Consider the following 15,787-nt stretch of genomic DNA (forward strand, 5'->3'; position numbering starts at 1 on the left):
TTATTGTTTTCAGTCTACTACTATGATTGTAGCAGTAGAATCAATTATTTTTTAAAAAAAAAATAATTGATTTATGTTTAAAAAATAACTGCTCTTAATATAATAGGTCAAATGGATATTTAAGAATATTTATATAATCATAAAAACTAGACAAACATAAAAGAATTGATTTCATGTCATTCTGAGCTCTTTAGGTTCATCATCTGATTTTGACCAAAATTGGTTGATAAACCTAGAGAGTTTGAAAAAACATAAAACAAGATTTTATATATTCGTATAGTTCTCAAGAGTTTTAGTCAAAATTAGTTGATAAACCTAGAAGGCTTGGAATGACGTGAAACTAGGTCCTATGAGTTCATCTAGTTCTTATAATTATATTCATGTCCTCAAATATCAATTTGATCAAATATATTGAAAGTAGTGATTTTTTTAAATACGAATTAGATTTTTCAGATACATACGTATTCAAAAAATCATTGCTCTCAATATAATGAGTCAAATTGATGTTTGAGGGCATTTATATAATTAGAAGAATTAGACGAATACATAGGATATGTTTCACGTCATTCCAAGCTCTTTAGGTTCATCAACCGATTTTTGTTGAAACTCTTTCAGCTAAAATCAGTTAATAAACCTAGAGGGCTCAAAATGACGTGAAACTAGGTCATATGGGTTTGTCTAATTCTTGTTATTATATTTATATCTTTAAACATTAATTTGACCCAAAATATTGAGACTAATGATTTTTTTAAATACGAAATAGATTTTTCGGATATATTCATATTCAAAAAATTATTACTCCTAATATTTTGAGTCAATTTGATATTTGAGAGCACTTACACAGTCAAAGAGAACTACACAAAACACAGAAGGTCTGATTTCATATCATTTTAAGCTTTCTAGATCCATCAGCCAGTTTTGATCGAAATCGGCTAATGGACTTAGAGAGTTTGAAATTACATGAAACCAATTCTTATATGTTCGTCTAGTTCTCCTGATTATATAAATATCCCCAGACATCAATTGACCCACTATATTGAGAACAATAATTTTTTGAACATAAATTGATTATTTTTAAAAAAATTTAATCAATTCGACTATTACAATTGTAGAAACTAGGATACATGATTTAGAGATTTCAGAAATCTTTCTACATGATTCCATAAAAAGTTATTATGTATATTATATAAGGATGCCATTTATTATTATTTTTTCTACCCCATATATTTACTTCTTGCTATTCGACCCGTTGGTATGACTTTCTCAACTATTTTTGAGGTCCTAGCAGAAAAAAAATTTTAAGTCCTTAATATTTTTTTTAAAAAATAAATATTATTAAAATTATTTAATTTTATAAATAGTTTTGCAAGATTATTTATGCAATTGGAAGCAATAACTTTTCCTTTCTCAAACCTCATTTATTTATTAGTAAAATTTAACATTTTAAAAATAAAAATTATTTTATGTTAAACTTTCAAGCATAATTTATTAAAAATAATATATTTATCTAATGAATTTTTTTAATTAAATAAATTAAATTAAATTTTTCTAATAAAATATTGAAAATAATAACTAAGTTTGCAATGAGTAATAAATTATTATAATACTATTAAAATATATTTTAATTTCTATTAAAAAAAATTATCGATAAATTTTAATTTTGATAATAAGGGAAGTTTTCATGCACTAGTAAAATTATTATTATGTGATCTAAAAATAATATATTTGAGTAGCAATATAGTAAGAGTCTTCTTTTTATCAATTTTAACTTTGATAAATTATCAATTAAATTTATTTATCTAAAAATAGTAAGCTATTAAATATGAACGGTGAAGACATAATAATAAGTGTAAAAAAGATAATGAAAAAGAAGAATTTTAAAAGAAAGAATAGTGCAATTAAATATATGTTTCACTTTAAAAAGTATTTTTATAAAAAAAATCAATTACTAATAAATAAGTATAACCAATAAGTATTTTTAATTTATATTAATTAAATTTAATTTTGATCTATAAATTAAATTTTTATCAATTAAAAAATTACAGATCAAATTTTAATAAAAAATAAAAAAATTACCAATCAAATCTAATAGTAAAAATTAAAAATTTTCAATCCAATCTAGTAAAAAAAATAAAAACTATTTAATTTAACTTTAATATGTAAAAAAAATAAAAAATATTTGTCAAATATAAAAAAAATTAAGAATTATTGACCAAAATCTATATGGTAAAATATTAAAATTACAAATGAAAATAAATTTTAATTAAAATTTATTTTAACCATAATTTTAAATATTTAATATTCAAATTCACATATTTCTATACTACTATTCATATTTGATTATATATATATATTTGGTAGTCTCAATATAATAGGGGTCATAAGTATAGGCCTTACTAACATATACTTGAGCGCCTGTCAATTCGATCCTATGAAAATTTGCTATTAGCCAATATGATAAATTTAAAAAACACAGATGAGCCATAATTGACAGTCCAGCGTTACGAATTGTCATGTCTCAGAAGAGTCCATGTCTGACAAACGGACAATATCTCTCCTGCAACAGTGATAAATAAAACCTGGATACATAGTCACTCGGTTGTACAAGTATAATAACATATATCCCACATGATTGGAAATAAAAGCACAATCACGTAATTTAATATGCAACCCACACAACTGAATTAACAACTACATAGTTGTATACACAGCCCACATGACTAGAATAGAAAACAAAATACAGTGGAAGACATAGGAAAGTCACACAATTTAAAATGATACAATGTGTGCCGGCACGGATAAACACAACAAATACTAAAAATGGTAAAGTATCCACAAGGCTAAATTCTAAGTCCAAATCTAATTATTACAACGCCAAAACCATTAGGAAAGCATGCAAGAAAGTAAAAGCAAAGTAAAGACCATCCTCAGATGTGACGTGTGACTGATAGATAGAATACTCCAAACGACTCCACAATCATCTGTTAGGACCCTGGGAGGCCGACTAGAGGGGAGGGGGGTGAATAGCCCCTGCACAAATCATGCAAAACAAACCTTCCTCGGACTTATAACTTAATTAAACTAAACACTTGTATAAACAAAATAAGATATAAACTAAAAAGACGAGGCTCACAGATTATTCAGATAGGCTACACAGATACAGATTAGGCAGGAGACCTTGATTATTAGGACCAGTTGAGCTTTAGGGGGTGAATAGTGCGCTTCGATTTCTTAATCTTCTTGATAGTGCAGCGAAACTTAGAAGCAATGCCAACTCCTTGTGTTTACTTAGTATTCACCTTCTTGAGGTGACTAATCCAAGGATCCACACCACGGTCACAACATCCACTATGAAACTTTTCCTTCTCGAAACAAACCGAAGGTGGAGAAACCTTTCACAACAAAGCTTTAAAGAACCTCTCAAAAGAATACAACAAGGAGAAGAAGAAAGAAAGATTACAATGTGATTGGCTTGATTCTTCTTCTCTTGATTGCTTGAGGATTGAAGATAAGAGCTTCACAGGAGAATAGCAATAGAATAGTTGTTTGTGTTGGGTTGAAATCTCCTCTTTTAGATTCTTCAAAATCTAGTTGTTTCTCATCTTTTCACCTCTTTCAATCAATTGGTGAAGATCCCAATCGATTATAGTGTGTTTGATATGCCCGTTGAATGCTACTAACTCTAGATCGACAGCTAAAATTATTCTATTTTAAATCCCAATCGATTGGTATCAAGCCTTGATCGATTAGCAATCTTAATCGATCAGTTAATCGATTCAAAAACCTTCTGTTTTTGTGATTCTCAATCGATCAACCAATCTATTGAAGAGTTTTCTATTCTGGTGAAGAAAGCTAAATCGATTAGTCAATCGATTGGGGAAACTTTTTGTTCTTCTCGCGAGTGGCTTTTCAATCGATTGGCTGATCAATTGGAGAATTCTCAATCGATCAGATAATTGATCAAGGAGTATTCTGTTCTTACAAGATTGCTTCTCAATCAATCAGCTGATCGATTGGGAATTCCCAATCGATCAGATAATTGATCTGGGAGCATTATATTCTTGTGAGGCTACTTGTCAACCAATTGAAGGTTTCTCAATCGACCAGTCAATCAATTGATACATTCTTTTGCTTCCAAGTTTTAGGTTTTAGCTCACCAATCGATTGGCAAACTTACCAATCTTTTGGTATATCCTAAAATAGGATCCCTAAACCCAATCGATCCCAAGTATCTTATGCCAGATGTGTAAGTACTCTATGATGATTTTGATGTGATCAACCAAGTCAAGTTAGGTCTTATTGTTATTTTGATGTCTTGTGTTTAAGTGTGCAGGAACCTAGGAGCGTAAGAAGTCAAGTGAAAGATGCAGCTAGTGAGAAGGACAACACAGGAGAGAGTCGACGAGCTCAGTGCGTCTGAGGAACGAGGTGCTGCGGAAGAGTATGCTGGTGGATGAGAAGGAGGCGCGCAACATTTTTGAGGGACGATAAGCCGAAGCGGAAAACTGCTCGAAGGCCAGAAAATAGGCTCGGATGAGCCCTATTCCGAATGGACGAAATCACCCGAATGAGCGGAGCTAGAACAGAAGACCCGGAGCCAAGCGAGCAGAACCAGAGAGGAAGACTCGGATAAAAAGTTAACTAAAAGTTGACTTTCTGGTCCGAGCGCCCGGGTCAGAGTTTTATCCGAAACTCCACGTGTCGCATTACATTGCGACGGGGATAAAACTTTATCTCCCTCCAGGCGCCTGGAATCCTTCCAAGCGTCCGACCAGGACTATAAATACAACCTTGATCCCAGTAGTAAAAAAACAACACTTGTAAATCATTTATTTATTGTTCTACTACTGTTTGTGAGCCATCAACATTGTAAGAGACTACTCTGCCCAAAGGAGATCTTCATAGTATGCTTTTCTTGCCTTGGATTAGCAATCCTCTGATTGCAACCAAGTAATTCTTTTTGCCTCTTTTTCTTTCTCTAATTAATTAGTTTCTTTTTATGTAAGTGTTAGTTAATTAAGCTGTAAAGTTCGAGAAGGGTTTGCATTTTATTTTTGTAGGGATATTCACTCATCTCTAACCGATCGTCAAGGGTCCTACAAGATGAACCTCCTGTTCCCTGGACTTTGTGCCTGGAACTTCCTCATCTCTCGATCATCATGCCAAGAAGTCGGTCCTGTTGGAACTCCAAGATTGTTTTGATATGATCAATAAAGTTAGGTTAGGTCCTGTGGTGTTTTAACCTTGTGTCTAAGTGTGCAGGAGCTTAGGAATACAAAAAGTCGAGTAAAAGATGTAGCTAGCGAGAAGGACGACACGGGAGAGAGCCGACGGGCTCGGTGCGTCCGAGGGATGAGGTGCTGTGAAAGAATACATGGGCAGACAAGAAGGAAGCACGTGGTGTTTCCGAAGGACGAGAAGCCGGAGCAAAAGGTTGCTCGAGAAGACCGAAACTGGGTTCGGGTGAGCCTTATTTCGGTTTGCCGAAATCACCCAAGCGAGCGGAGCCGGAGCGGAAGGCCCGAACTAAGGCGAGCTGAATCGGAGCAGAAGGCCCGAACTAAAAAGGTCAACGGGGTTGACTTTGAGGTCCGGGCGCCCGGAACCCTTCCAAGCTCCCGGAATGTGACTTTGACCATATCACATTTGACCGCATTCATTGCGAAGGGGATAAAACTTTATCCCCCTCTAGGCGCCTGGAACCCTTCCAGGCGCCCAACCAAGGCTATAAATACAAGCTTGGTCTAGAAGCTTTTCAATGAACAAGCAATTATAATACAACACTTGTGCGCTCTTCATTGTTAGTTTAGCTTCTCATTTTGTGCTTTTACTGCTGTAAGAGGTTTCTCCGTATGAATGAGATACTTAGTGCGTGTTTACTTCCTTGGATTAACAACCTCCCCGGTTGTAACCAAGTAAAAGATGTGAGCCTCTTCTTTTAGCTTATTTCTTTATTTCTAAAAGTCCGAGAAAGGTATTTGTTTTTTTATTGTGCAGGGCTATTCAACCCCCCTTCTAGCCGACTCAACGATTCCAACAAGTGGTATCAAAGTCAGGACGCTTCAGGAGTACTAACCGTCGATCGAAGCAAAGATGATGACCGGACGAAGCATATACCCGCCGAAATTTGAGGGAGAGTTCGCTAGCTGGAAAAAGTGAATGCGGGTATTTTTTTAAAACTGTTTTCGATTTACTTTTAATAATGGAATTCGGTTTATAGCACCGAAAGGTAAAGGAACATACCAGTGGACTAAAAAGGAGCAGACCGACTACGTGGCAAATGGCAAAGCAGAATTCCATCTATTGAGCGTTCTTCTACCACAAGAAGTCAACCAGATTGACAACTACGACTCAGCAAAGGAATTTTGGGAGAAGTTCCTTGAGCTACATGAAGGGACGTCTGAATCTAAGCTCACGAGACGGGGCTTACTTCGCAACCAACTCACTAACTTGCGATTTAAGGAAGACGAAATGATTGCACACCTTCATTCGAGGATCAAAGATCTCATCACCAGACTTTCGAATCTTGGAGAAAATGTAAGTAACCGAGATTCGCTAAGGTACACACTCAATGCATTCCCTAGGAATACAAAATGGGCATCACTAGTAGTTGTCTTCTATATCTCTAAGGACTTAGAATCTATTACCTTAGAAGAATTGTTTTCAACATTTAAAGTGCATGAATTGAGATGTGCAGGTACGAAGGAGCCAAAGAACAACATCGCCCTCAAGGCATCGAGAGATGAACATGAGTCAGAATCTTCTCTCAACGATGAGGAAATGGTAATGATGGTAAGACACTTTAAAAAATTATTTAAATCAAGAAAATCTAACCATCCGCAGGGTAGAAAGAAAAGGACGATCAAATGCTACCACTACAACGAAGAAGGACATATTAAAGATAATTACCCCAAGCTAAGGAACAAGGACAATGATAAAGGAAAGAAACCAGTCCAAACAAACAAATTAAAGACATGAGACGATACGTCATCCGAATCAGAAGTTAAGGCCTTCTCCGGACTTGCATTAATGGCAAGTCATCAAGATGAGGACTACGATTCAAGCTTGTCCGAAATGAGCATCAAGAGCATTGATGAAGGGGGAGCTACATCAGAAAAAAGCAATAGTTCAGGGGGAGCTACGGATAACGAGATCAACAAGGTAAGTCAGGTACGATCTCTTCCTCCCGATAAATTATTTAAATTTGTTAAACTATTAACTAAAGATTGCTGCAAATTGGAAAAAACATTAGAAATTTGAAAATAATTCTAGCAAAATCTTGTCCATTAGAATAATTTAACAAAATAAAAGTAGAAAATGAGATTTTGCAAAAAGAAATAAATAACTTAAAAATTCATGCATGCTAATCTAATACAAGTTTTAGAAAATTCAATAATCTAAATTGGTATTTTAGATATCACAAGGGACAAATTAGAAATATTTCAAAGAAATACTTAATTAATCCAGTTGGTTGGAACCTATATTAGGTTCCGAAGTCTTGTTTAACTTGAACCTTAATTTAGATTTAGTGCTTTCAGCAAGAAAATTAAAACGTTTAATTTATGTATGAGGTTTTGTCTAGAAGTGGTTGATGATCCAATAACCAAGAAGGTCTAGTGCCTCACCACAGCCTGAAAGCTAAAATATTGAAATAAAATATTTAATTGACTAACTGATAAAGCATTAAACTTTTAAAAAAATTCAAATATTTTTCTTACTTGGAAATGTCTCAAAAATATTTTGCAAAAATGTCTAACTTAGATTTTTTTTTTTAGAAAATTTTTTGGCTTGAATTTTTTTTCTTAGAAAATTCTCAAAAATATTTTTTGCTTGCAAAAACTTAGCAAAATTTCTCAAAAAATATTTTTTGATTTAAATAGCTAGTCAAAAATATTTTTCAGCTTGAAATTTTTTACTTAGAAATTTTTACAAATTTTTCGGTATTATCAAAATTTTCAAAATTTGATAAAGTTATTTCAAAAAATTTCTACCCTTAGATTTTTCTTGGTACCCCATTTTTATGTGATCAAAGGGGGAGAAGGAAAAAAATGAGTGTAGGGGGAGGTAGATTCAAATTTTTTATTTTTATACTTTATTGCTGAATTTATTATTTTAACTTTATGTCTCTTTACCCTAGCTTAACTTGGATTGCTCACATCAAAAAGGGAGAGATTGTTGGAACCCCAAGGTTGTTTTAATGTGATCAACCAAATTAGGTTAGGTCATGTGGTATTTTAACCTTGTGTCTAAGTGTGCAGGAGCTTAGGAAAACAAGAAGTCAAGCAAAAGACGCAGCTAGCAAGAAGGACGACACGAGAGAGAGCCGATGGACTTGGTGCGTCCGAGGGACGAGGTGCTACGGAAGAGTACTTAGGCGGACAAGAAGGAAGCGCGCGGCGTTTCCGAGGGACGAGAAGCGGGAGCGGAAGGTTGCTCAAGAAGGCCGAAATTAGATTCGGGTGAGTCTTATTTTGGTTGGCCGAAATCACCCAAGCGAGCTGAGCCAGAGTGAAAGACCCGTGACCGAGGCGAGCTGAACCGGAGCAGAAGGCCCAGACCAAAAAGGTCAACGGGGTTGACTTTGAGGTCCGAGCGTCCGGATCCATTCCGAGCGCTCGGAAGTCCGGGCACCTGGAACCCTTCCGAGCATCTGAAATGTGACTTTAACCAGATCACGTTTGACCGTGATCCGTTGCGAAGGGGATAAAACTTTATCCCCCTCCAGACGCCCCGACCAAAGCTATAAATACAGCCTTGGTCCATAAGCTTTTCAATGAACAAGCAATTGTAATACAATACTTGTGCGCTCTTCATTGTTAGTTTAACTTCTCATTTTGTGCTTTCACTGCCGTAAAAGGCTTCTCCGCCTGAAGGAGATACTTAGTGCGTTTACTTCCTTGGATTAACAACCTCCTCGGTTGTAACCAAGTAAAAGTTGTGAGCCTCTTCTTTTAGCTTATTTCTTTTTTCCAATTTATGCAAGTGTTCTTTTAAAAGTCTAAGAAGGGTATTTGTTTTTTTATTGTACAGGGCTATTCAACCCCCCTTCTAGCCGACCCAACGATTTCAACAGGTCCTCGACCTTCTTAGACTTCTTTTGCCTTGCATTCAATCTTCTTACCTACAAGGGTTTCTTTATGCCAAGAATATAGTCCTCGACTTTCTTGGATTTCTCTTGCCTTGCCTTTAGTCTTCCGACATGCAAGGACTTCTTCTTGCCAAAAATCTTATCACTGACCTTCCTAGACTTCTTTCATCCCGCACACTCGTAACTTGAGTTAGATCCAACATGTTAACATAAACTTAAATAATTGTTAATACATTAAAACTTCTAGAGCATGATTGCACCAACATTAATGACAGAAAATCTACATCTGGCTATATCTTCTTTTTGAATGATGGCGCCATCTCATGGAACAGTAAGAAACAGGCTTGTGTAGCATTGTCGACAATAGAAGCTAAGTATGTGACTTGTATAGTGGTTGTGCAAGAAGCTGTTAGGCTAAAAAGGTTCCTAAAGTATTTGAAAATTGTTGAGAACAGTGAGAGTCTTGTTACAATATATTGTGACAATCAAATTACTATAGCTTTTTTTCAAGGATCCCAAATATCATACAAAGGCAAGTATATAGAAATTAAGTATAATTTTGTAAGGGATATTATTGACAAGAAAAACATAATTCATGAGTATATCCCTATACATGCTATGCTTATAAATCTTTTTACTAAGTCATTGACAAAAGAGTCATTTCAAGAATATGTGAAGTCTTTGAGACTTCGTAAAATGTAACACATTATAAAGACAATCAAATATATATATAAATGTCATGATCTATTCTGTGTATATGTTGTTACATTTTTGGATAAAATTCGATGAACATGTTAGCAGGTTGAGATTAGTCTACTCACATGAGCAATCATCTATATTTGTTAAGTATAAATAGAGGTAAAATTATTACTTATGAGATAACTTATATAGCTATGAATAGAAACATACTCATAAGTTGAGGCTGCTTTGATAGTTGTATCAAGATGAGATTATTTATGTACTGATAATGATTGGAGTAAAAACACTCACAATTTACTAAATCTGCTGGAGGCTATATTTGAATTTATGAGTTGAATTCAGGATTAGGCATTGGGAATTTCTAGATGCAATCTGTGTGATGCTAATTTGAGAAAACATGTATTTTTTTTAGTAAAGAAAATAACATCGTAGCATGTGATTCGTACCATATGTGATATTGCAATAATAAAAGTAGTAGAAGAATAGATCCCTACTTCTTTACTATGTGAGCCCTTGAGATTATTAGTTAATATCAATATTTACTTTCAGTGACTATTTAGCTGTCTATTTGAAGTTCTAATCAGTATTTGCTACTTTATCATGTAACCTATTGAATATGGATGATTAGAATGAATAGATTCTAGCTAAAAATGAAGATTAAGATAAATTTATATCTTTGGCATTTATTCACTAGTTGACTAATTATATTTTTTTATTAAGTACACAAAATGTACATGATTGTGAGCGATTGTATTAATTGGAGATATAGAACATGCTCTTGATGTACTAGTTGTTATGAGGGATTAGAGATGTTCATATTGATATAAATGATTTATTATGAGTAAATAGTAAGACATTGATGTCTTTTGGAGAGCGGATGTGTGCCACCAAGAGAGCGGCTAAGTAAAATATAACAACTTTCTTAACATTGATTGCTCAGAGAGCAACTATATAAAGTGTAACAATATTCTTAACATTGATCACTCAGTATGATTACTATCGCACAAACTATTTTCCTAAGTATGAATTGGATCTCCTATTAGTTTGTATGACTATTTGGTCTTTGTGACTATTCTATGTCTATAACATCACTTGGACGAGTGGGAGATATTGATAGTTGCACCCACGTCTGCACATTGTGCAGATATGGTTGCGGTTAACCTCCCACTTCTACACTTTATGCAGAACTTTCGATGACTGCATGAGCACCTATATAGGCATGTACATCCAAGTGAGAAAGGGTTGCTGGAGAGAGGGGTTGGTTTTAATAATCGGTGAAGAGGAGAGCATTCACAAGCACAAAGAATTTGGTTTGTGAAACTTGGAAGGGTGGTTCAATTTGTGATCGCTTCTCCAAGAACAAGTGTGAAGAAAAGGGTTAGCAAACAATCACTATAAGTATTTACATTTGATCTTATATTTCATGTTTTAGAATTACTCCAGAGGTACCTTAACTGCTATATTACTCCAAAGATGTTTCCAATCCTACCCTTTTGAATCCACGCACATCTGTGTACTTCTAAGTCTGTGTACTTCTAAGTTCATACACTTCTAAATCCGTATACTTTTGAGTTCACATATTTCTGAATTCATGTACTTCCGAGTTTATGACCTTCCGAGTTGTACACTTTCAAATTCATATACTTCTGAATGTGTGTGCTTCCGAGTCCAGGAGCACTTGACCTTGCTTTTCTAAAGTTGTGAAAACTTGAGGTCACGTCTTGGACGCACAAGTAGGTCTACAACATTTGCCAAGGCCAGAATTGCGAGGCATATCAATCAACAGTAGTTAACGCCCAACCATAGGGTTGATTTAGTTATAAGATATGATCACAAACTGCTCAACATCAAAGAAATGACGAGTTCGTTCGTCTCAACTCAAAACTATCTTGATTTACTTTTGACCGCTCTAAATTAAGATGACGTCTGGGAATTATGAACTATAATGCCTTTAATTTTATCAAGAAAGCATCAACAAACAAACTTTCTTGCATAAATTAACCTAAGCGCAAGTTACTTCTTTGTATTGTTTTGGATTATTCTTAAAAATAATTGATAAAAAAAACAACAACACTGTAGAACAGACTCGTCTTCACAGAGTCGGCAAAATAAGCAAGCAGCACCAGGAAGAGCAGCAGAGATTGCGCGAAGTGCTCCGGATACCTGCACAACAAAGCAACAAAAGAATTCCAACTTCCGGAATTAAAAGATCACAAGCAAGAAGAGAATATGTCAACGAGGCCTTGAACCGTTGTTTAACGATTGGATCGGCGAACCAAAGAATATAAAGGCGCGACAGAGGCCAGAGCCTGCATCCGCCAACGGACGACGGTGATAAAGGACTCGTCGCTTCTTTCTCTCTGCTTCTCCAGCGTTCGATCTGCCAACCAAAAACTAATCGACAACTCCCGGCCGCGCGCCAAATACGAAACCAACCAAAGGTTGTAGTATCACTCGTCGCTTTCTCGCCTCCTGCGATTTGGAGTTCTCCTTCCGTGATCTTTGCGATGGTTCCGCCGGCAAGGCAGAGGAGGATGGCAGAGGCTTCTCAGTCCAACCCTGCTGAAGGAGCCAGGAGCTACGGCGGGGGCGGGAGCGGGGGTGGGGGCGTGAGCGGGGGCGGAGGCGGGGACGGCGGCGATGGTGACAGCAGCGTAAGGGAGCAAGATCGTTTCCTCCCCATCGCCAACATCACTCGAATCTTGAATAAGGCCCTGCCCAACCACGCAAAGGTCGCCAAGGAGACCAAGGAGACGATGCAAGAATGCGTGTCTGAGTTCATCAGTTTTATCACCAGCGAGTGAGATCGGTTGCCTCTTCTCCTCTTTGTGTCTTCGTTTATTGATCCAAATGTATGATGTGATGTGTTATGGGGATAACAGAGCTTGTGAGCGGTGCATGACGCTAAAGAAGAAGACGATCAACGGGGACGATGTGCTGTGGTCAATGGCGACGCTTGGGTTTGAAGATTACGTTCCGCCGCTGAAGCTGTATCTGGGCAAATATCGCCAAGTACGTGTAGGCTATATCTGTTGATTTTCTAATCATCTAATCTGATTCTTGATGATACTTGTGTTTTTGTTTTCCCCCCTCTCCCAATCGGATGGATTTTATTGCTGCAAATGGGTTTTATAGTCGGAGGTAATTGTGTCCGTTGGACTTTCCTATCTTTAGTTGTTAATACTTTTAACAAGAATATGCAAGTTTCTTTCCTCCACAGGGTATTGAAGATTCTGCAATGAGAGAAATGCGGGGGTCTTACCCTAACACATACACAACAGGAGAAAACCAGGTACCATGTCTTGTGATGCTTTTATTCTTCTTATATAAAGGTTCAGTTGTTTTAGTTTTGATCAAACTTATGCGATAATTGGTATGACTAGGTTCTTCAACAAAATTTTCTTGCACAAAACATGAACTATGCGAATCATCAGGTACTTATCCTTTCAAAGTTCGTGAAGATAGTAATGGGGGTATCACTTTCCTATCTTTAGCTAGTTGTTAATAGTGTTAACAAGAATATGTAAGTTTCTTTCCTCCACAGGATGGTGAAGGTTCTGCAACCAGAGAAATGGGGGTATCTTACCCTATCACAAACACAACCGGAGAATACCAAGTACCATGTCTTTTGATGCTTTTATCCTTCTTATATAAAGGTTCAGTTGTTTTAGTTTTGATCAAACTTATGCGATAATTGGTATGCCTAGGTTCTTCAACAAAATTTTCTTGCACAAAACATGAACTATGCGAATCATCAGGTACTCATCCTTTCAAAGTTCGTGAAGCTAGCGATGGGGGTATCACTTTCCTATCTTTAGCTAGTTGTTAATACTGTTAACAAGAATATGTAAGTTTCTTTCCTCCACAGGATGGTGAAGGTTCTGCAAGCAGAGAAATGGGGGTATCTCACCCTATCACAAACACAACCGGAGAATACCAAGTACCATGTCTTTTGATGCTTTTATCCTTCTTATATAAAGGTTCAGTTGTTTTAGTTTTGATCAAACTTATGAGATAATTGGTATGCCTAGGTTCTTCAACAAAATTTTCTTGCACAAAACATGAACTATGCGAATCATCAGGTACTTATCCTTTCAAAGTTTGTGAAGATAGCAATGGGGGTATCACTTTCCTATCTTTAGCTAGTTGTTAATACTGTTAACAAGAATATGTAAGTTTCTTTCCTCCACAGGATGGTAAAGGTTCTGCAAGCAGAGAAATGGGGGTATCTCACCCTATCACAAACACAACCGGAGAATACCAAGTACCATGTCTTTTGATGCTTTTATTCTTCTTATATAAAGGTTCAGTTGTTTTAGTTTTGATCAAACTTATGAGATAATTGGTATGACTAGGTTCTTCAACAAAATTTTCTTGCACAAAACATGAACAGTGCGAACCATCAGGTACTTATCCTTTCAAAGTTCGTGAAGCTGTAAGCTTTATCAATGCGTGAAACTTAAACTGGAACGAGATATATGTATTCTTTTAGTGTTGTTTGTTTATCATTGTTGTGGACTTTATCATTTTTAGTTCAATTTAATTGCCATTTCATACAAATTCAATTTTAATCTATGTACAAAAGTTTAAATAATTTGTTTTGAGAGTATTTCTCTTTTCAATAGCTTACTTGGTTAATAGATGATAATCGTGACCGTATATGGATCTGTAATCATTTTCTTGGAGGAAATCCTTTTTACTATGTTTCTACAATTCCACCTTTTTTCTAGTCTAATTCCTCTCCTTTCCATACATCTTTTTCTCCTACCAAGTTCTTCATTAATATTGTATTTAAAAGTTCTCCATGTGAGCAAGATAAATCATTCAATGGAGTTGTTGATGCTAGTTGGTATCTGGTTAAGAATATAGCACACATGTTGCAGCAAATTTAAACTTCCTTTGAGGTAGTAACACTAACGTTTCTTTTCTTTTTATTATGTAGTTCCAAAGTGATGATCTATGAACTTGGTGTTTATCTGTTTACATTTCCCAGTTGCTACAATTCATCCACGTAAGGTTTCTGATTATTTTGTTCATGATATTCATTTAATGTTGATGCTGTTATTCATCCTGCAAACAATGTCAAATGGAGCATTTAAGCGTCACTTTTTTTGTTCAGAAATCAAAACAAAAAGAAAAGCTCAATCTCATTGCTTGAATTAAAGTTTTGCAGGTAGTGCATTCATGACTGTGGAATGCAGCAGTTTCATTCATGGCGTGTATGATTTCCTCAAAGCTAGACGCATTTAGTGAGTCTTCTTCATGGTGACATTATTCTCAGTCTTTTTCCCTCAATATTGACCAGAATTTCGTGTTTGGATTAACTTGATCACGACGGCCCTTTATTTTCGGGTAGATTGCTTGTGTTCATAAAATTTAGCAACTAGATATCAGGTGAATTTTCATTTTTCAAGTCCATTTGGTCCGATCCAGATCTATCCTCTATTGTATTCTTTTTCAATTTTAGGTAGACAGCAGTCTTTTGGTGAGAAAGATGAAGTGCTTAAACTCTTTGGTCTGAAGGATCATTTGCAAGAGTGTTTTGTTGTGCTTTTAATTAAGATGGCGTTCCAAGTCCTTGTTCGTTTGATTCTATGAAATTGGATCGATTATTTTTTAAATTAATCGGGATGGCTTGGATACTTAATATCAAATGAGCATTAATTAATTTAAATTTAAAAAAATTGATTTGCGTTTTGCTATCCTAGAATTTGCATGTTGCTGCGTTAGAAGGATAATGGATGCGCTCGGCGATTGGTCGGGTGGCGGGCGGATGGACACGAAAGATGATTGTGGGATTGGGACTGGAGGTGGGTCCACCATGTGGCTGTCGACTCGACGCATGACGCTAGGTGTTACATTTGGATCGTATCGGATCCGATCCGATCCTATCGGTTCGGTGTGAGGACGGACGGGCGGACGGTGAGATGTCCAAATTGAAAGCGAGTGCACTGTCGCTCGTTTTGTTTAGTTACGGTTAATTTGCATGGTGGAGAGTTG

General features: G+C 35.9%; 1 protein-coding gene across 1 annotated transcript; it reads left to right on the forward strand.

The window, feature by feature from the left end:
• The first annotated feature begins 12,294 nt into the window (after nucleotides 1-12,294).
• Nucleotides 12,295-15,388, forward strand: LOC122032494 (nuclear transcription factor Y subunit B-3-like). Its single transcript, XM_042591820.1, has 13 exons — nucleotides 12,295-12,587; nucleotides 12,670-12,799; nucleotides 12,923-12,928; nucleotides 13,008-13,079; nucleotides 13,171-13,221; nucleotides 13,332-13,403; nucleotides 13,495-13,584; nucleotides 13,656-13,727; nucleotides 13,819-13,869; nucleotides 13,980-14,051; nucleotides 14,143-14,193; nucleotides 14,730-14,798; nucleotides 14,961-15,388. The coding sequence occupies exons 1-12, from the start codon at nucleotides 12,295-12,297 to the stop codon at nucleotides 14,748-14,750; spliced, it is 981 nt and encodes a 326-aa protein (XP_042447754.1). The 3' UTR covers nucleotides 14,751-14,798; nucleotides 14,961-15,388.
• The last annotated feature ends 399 nt before the right edge of the window (nucleotides 15,389-15,787 follow it).

The sequence above is a fragment of the Zingiber officinale genome, chromosome 1B (assembly GCF_018446385.1).
Source record: "Zingiber officinale cultivar Zhangliang chromosome 1B, Zo_v1.1, whole genome shotgun sequence".
In the NCBI taxonomy this organism is placed as follows: Eukaryota; Viridiplantae; Streptophyta; class Magnoliopsida; order Zingiberales; family Zingiberaceae; genus Zingiber; species Zingiber officinale.